The 2,392-nt window shown below is 47.5% G+C and overlaps 1 protein-coding gene across 4 annotated transcripts in view; it reads left to right on the top strand.

Annotated features, from left to right (window-relative positions):
* The window catches only part of nadk2 (NAD kinase 2, mitochondrial), an 8,481-nt gene that overhangs the window by 2,771 nt on the left and 3,318 nt on the right, over positions 1-2,392 (top strand). Inside the window, exons 3-5 of one of the 4 annotated variants that reach the window (XM_015389298.1) lie at positions 945-1,084; positions 1,977-2,070; positions 2,241-2,336. In XM_015389298.1, the coding sequence (XP_015244784.1) occupies positions 945-1,084; positions 1,977-2,070; positions 2,241-2,336 (330 nt within the window). Of the gene's footprint in view, positions 1-944; positions 1,091-1,976; positions 2,071-2,192; positions 2,337-2,392 lie in introns of all 4 variants that reach the window. The other 3 variants (XM_015389296.1, XM_015389297.1, XM_015389293.1) reach the window with 3 other exon arrangements.

The raw sequence follows: 2,392 nt of genomic DNA, 5'->3' as shown, positions 1-2,392 counted from the left end.
CACACAATTCTCCACAACAACTGATTTTTTTTTGCTACCCCCGGCTACACCGCTTCTTCTTCTTCTTGTTTACTACTGGTGGTTGGCTTTGGTCGCAGTACCGCCACCTTCTGCTCTGGAGTGTAAACGCTTCGCCTATGAGAAAAAGGAGCAGCGCATGAACCGAACGAAACACACGCGAACGGAACCGAACGGTTCGGACGGTTTTCATAAACCGTTCGATCCCTACAAAGGAGGAAGGTGGCCAGAACCAGTACTGACTTAGGGTTGGGGGGGTTGAATACTTTGCTCTTCACACTTTTCAGATTCTTCTTTCTAGAAAGGATAAACTTCATGAATTATTTTTCAGAGTTTTGGTTGTCCCACTTTCTCAGCCCTTAGCTAGAACATTGAGGTTTGGTTTTGGACCGGGTCAAAGGTCTGAATACTTTTGTAAGGTTCTGTTTGTCATTTTATTTTTTAGTTCTTTCATAGCGGCAGCAAAATTTTCTCCGTAAGTTTGATAAAATTAGTCTGAAACCAGATCCGCTTTACAGAAACCAAAGCGAGGTTCTTACAGAACTGGGCCTCCAAGGGACGGCGTCTGCAGAGTCTGGCCGTTAGAACAGGAACCTTCTGTTCTCTCAGATAAGGTTAAAGAGGGGAGGGGCTTCCTTCAGTCAGAAATGAAACCTGCTCAGTATGGCAGAGGTGATTTTGACTGGAGGAGAGGTCCAGATGTCCACAGAGTCCGCTGTCAGGTTCTGTAACTCCTGAACTTGTTCCCCGAAACCTCCTCCTTCCTCAGGGGTTCTTGGTTAATTTCTCTGGTTCTGATCCGAAGCTGAACATGGTGCAGATGAACATGAGCTTCCAGGTCCTGCTAAGTCAGTGGTTCTTCCTCAGGCCGTGATGTCATTACCCCAACAGAACCGAACCGCTCCTGTTTCCCATGTTCTGCTCAGGTGGCTGTGGCGCCAGAGGATCCGTCTGCATCTGGAGGGAACCGGAATAAACCCGACCCCGGTGGACCTGCACGAGCAGCAGCTGAGCCTGGAGCAACACAACCAGGCTCACCGGATCACCACCATGGACCACCAGAACAGTACGGGTCCGTCGGGTCGCCTGCATGCCCCCCCCATCACCTCATTTACTTTAGATTCTCCTTCAAATAAACTGGTGATTAGTCATCGAGGTCATAGTCATTCCAAAAAAAGTAATAAAAAAAAAACAATCCACTGGACTTTATTACATTTCTCTTTCCATCCAGGAAGCTTTTTTAATTTAAAATGTCAGAAATAGCGTTGAGTTCAAGGTTTTACAGAGGCTTTCAGAGACATAGACGGGTATCGTGTATTTCAGGCTAACAAAGAAACAAAACAACCCTCATTCCAAAGTGGGGAACCCGTTCTCCCAGTTCAATTTGCATGTTTTCCAAGACTAAACAAGGCTTGTTATTGGTCCACTCTATAAAGCTTCAAACTCAACACTATTTCTGACATTTTGAATTTAAAAAAACTTCCTGGAAGGGAAGAGAAATGTCTTCAAACTTGGAAACATTGTCCAGTGGATTGTTTAAGTTTTGTGGAAATCTCCTTCAAAAAACTTTTAAATGATGAATGATTAAAATCAGATGGTTATCAGCAGTGAGTCACAGTGACCCACTTTGGGGAGTTCTGGCCTAGTGGTTCGGGCATAGAGCTTGGAATCCAGAGGTTCTGAGTTCAAGCCCCTCCCACCGACTGCCATTCCGGGACTCTGAGCATCTGCTCCCTGCGGCGCCACAAGATGGAATCTCACTGCTCCCCAAAGGGGAGGGGTAAAATGCAGAGGTGAATTTCTCCAGTGAGAGACCGATACAGTTCAGTTATTATTATATTTGATCCAGTTCTGAGGTCAGAGCAGAGAAAAGTCCCAAAAAAGGAAATAAGTCAGACAGAAAACAGGGTTTTAAGGGTTGGTTCTGGGTGGGAGTAATTCTCCATGTTTGGTTCCAGGAAGCGGAACCTTACAGCAGACCTACTCCAAGTCCAGCCTGCTTCCTGTCAGGAGCCTGAATGAAATCTTCATCGGGGAGTCTCTGTCGTCCAGGTAAGTCTCCCAGCATGCGGCATGCTCCACCGCCGGTGTGCGTGTGCGTGCTGAACCCGGCGTTAATCCTCTGCGCCTCGCACGGCTCCTCAGACTCACCCAGAACTCTCTGTCCACCACAGGGCGAAGTTAAAACCCTTCAAACCACATGTTAAACTCTTGCTCCATAGGGCCTCCTACTATGAGATCTCTGTGGACGACGGTCCATGGGAGAAACAGAAGAGCTCAGGACTCAGCATCTGTACCGGAACAGGGTCCAAAGCCTGGTAAGCAGGACGGGGTTTGACCTGAGGCTGCAGGGGTCCCAAACATCTCAGCCTCT

Source organism: Cyprinodon variegatus, unplaced genomic scaffold (assembly GCF_000732505.1).
Source record: "Cyprinodon variegatus isolate N-32 unplaced genomic scaffold, C_variegatus-1.0 Scaffold453, whole genome shotgun sequence".
In the NCBI taxonomy this organism is placed as follows: Eukaryota; Metazoa; Chordata; class Actinopteri; order Cyprinodontiformes; family Cyprinodontidae; genus Cyprinodon; species Cyprinodon variegatus.
The sequence above is the reverse complement of the archived record's forward strand: the minus strand, read 5'-3'. Positions and strand labels throughout refer to the sequence as shown.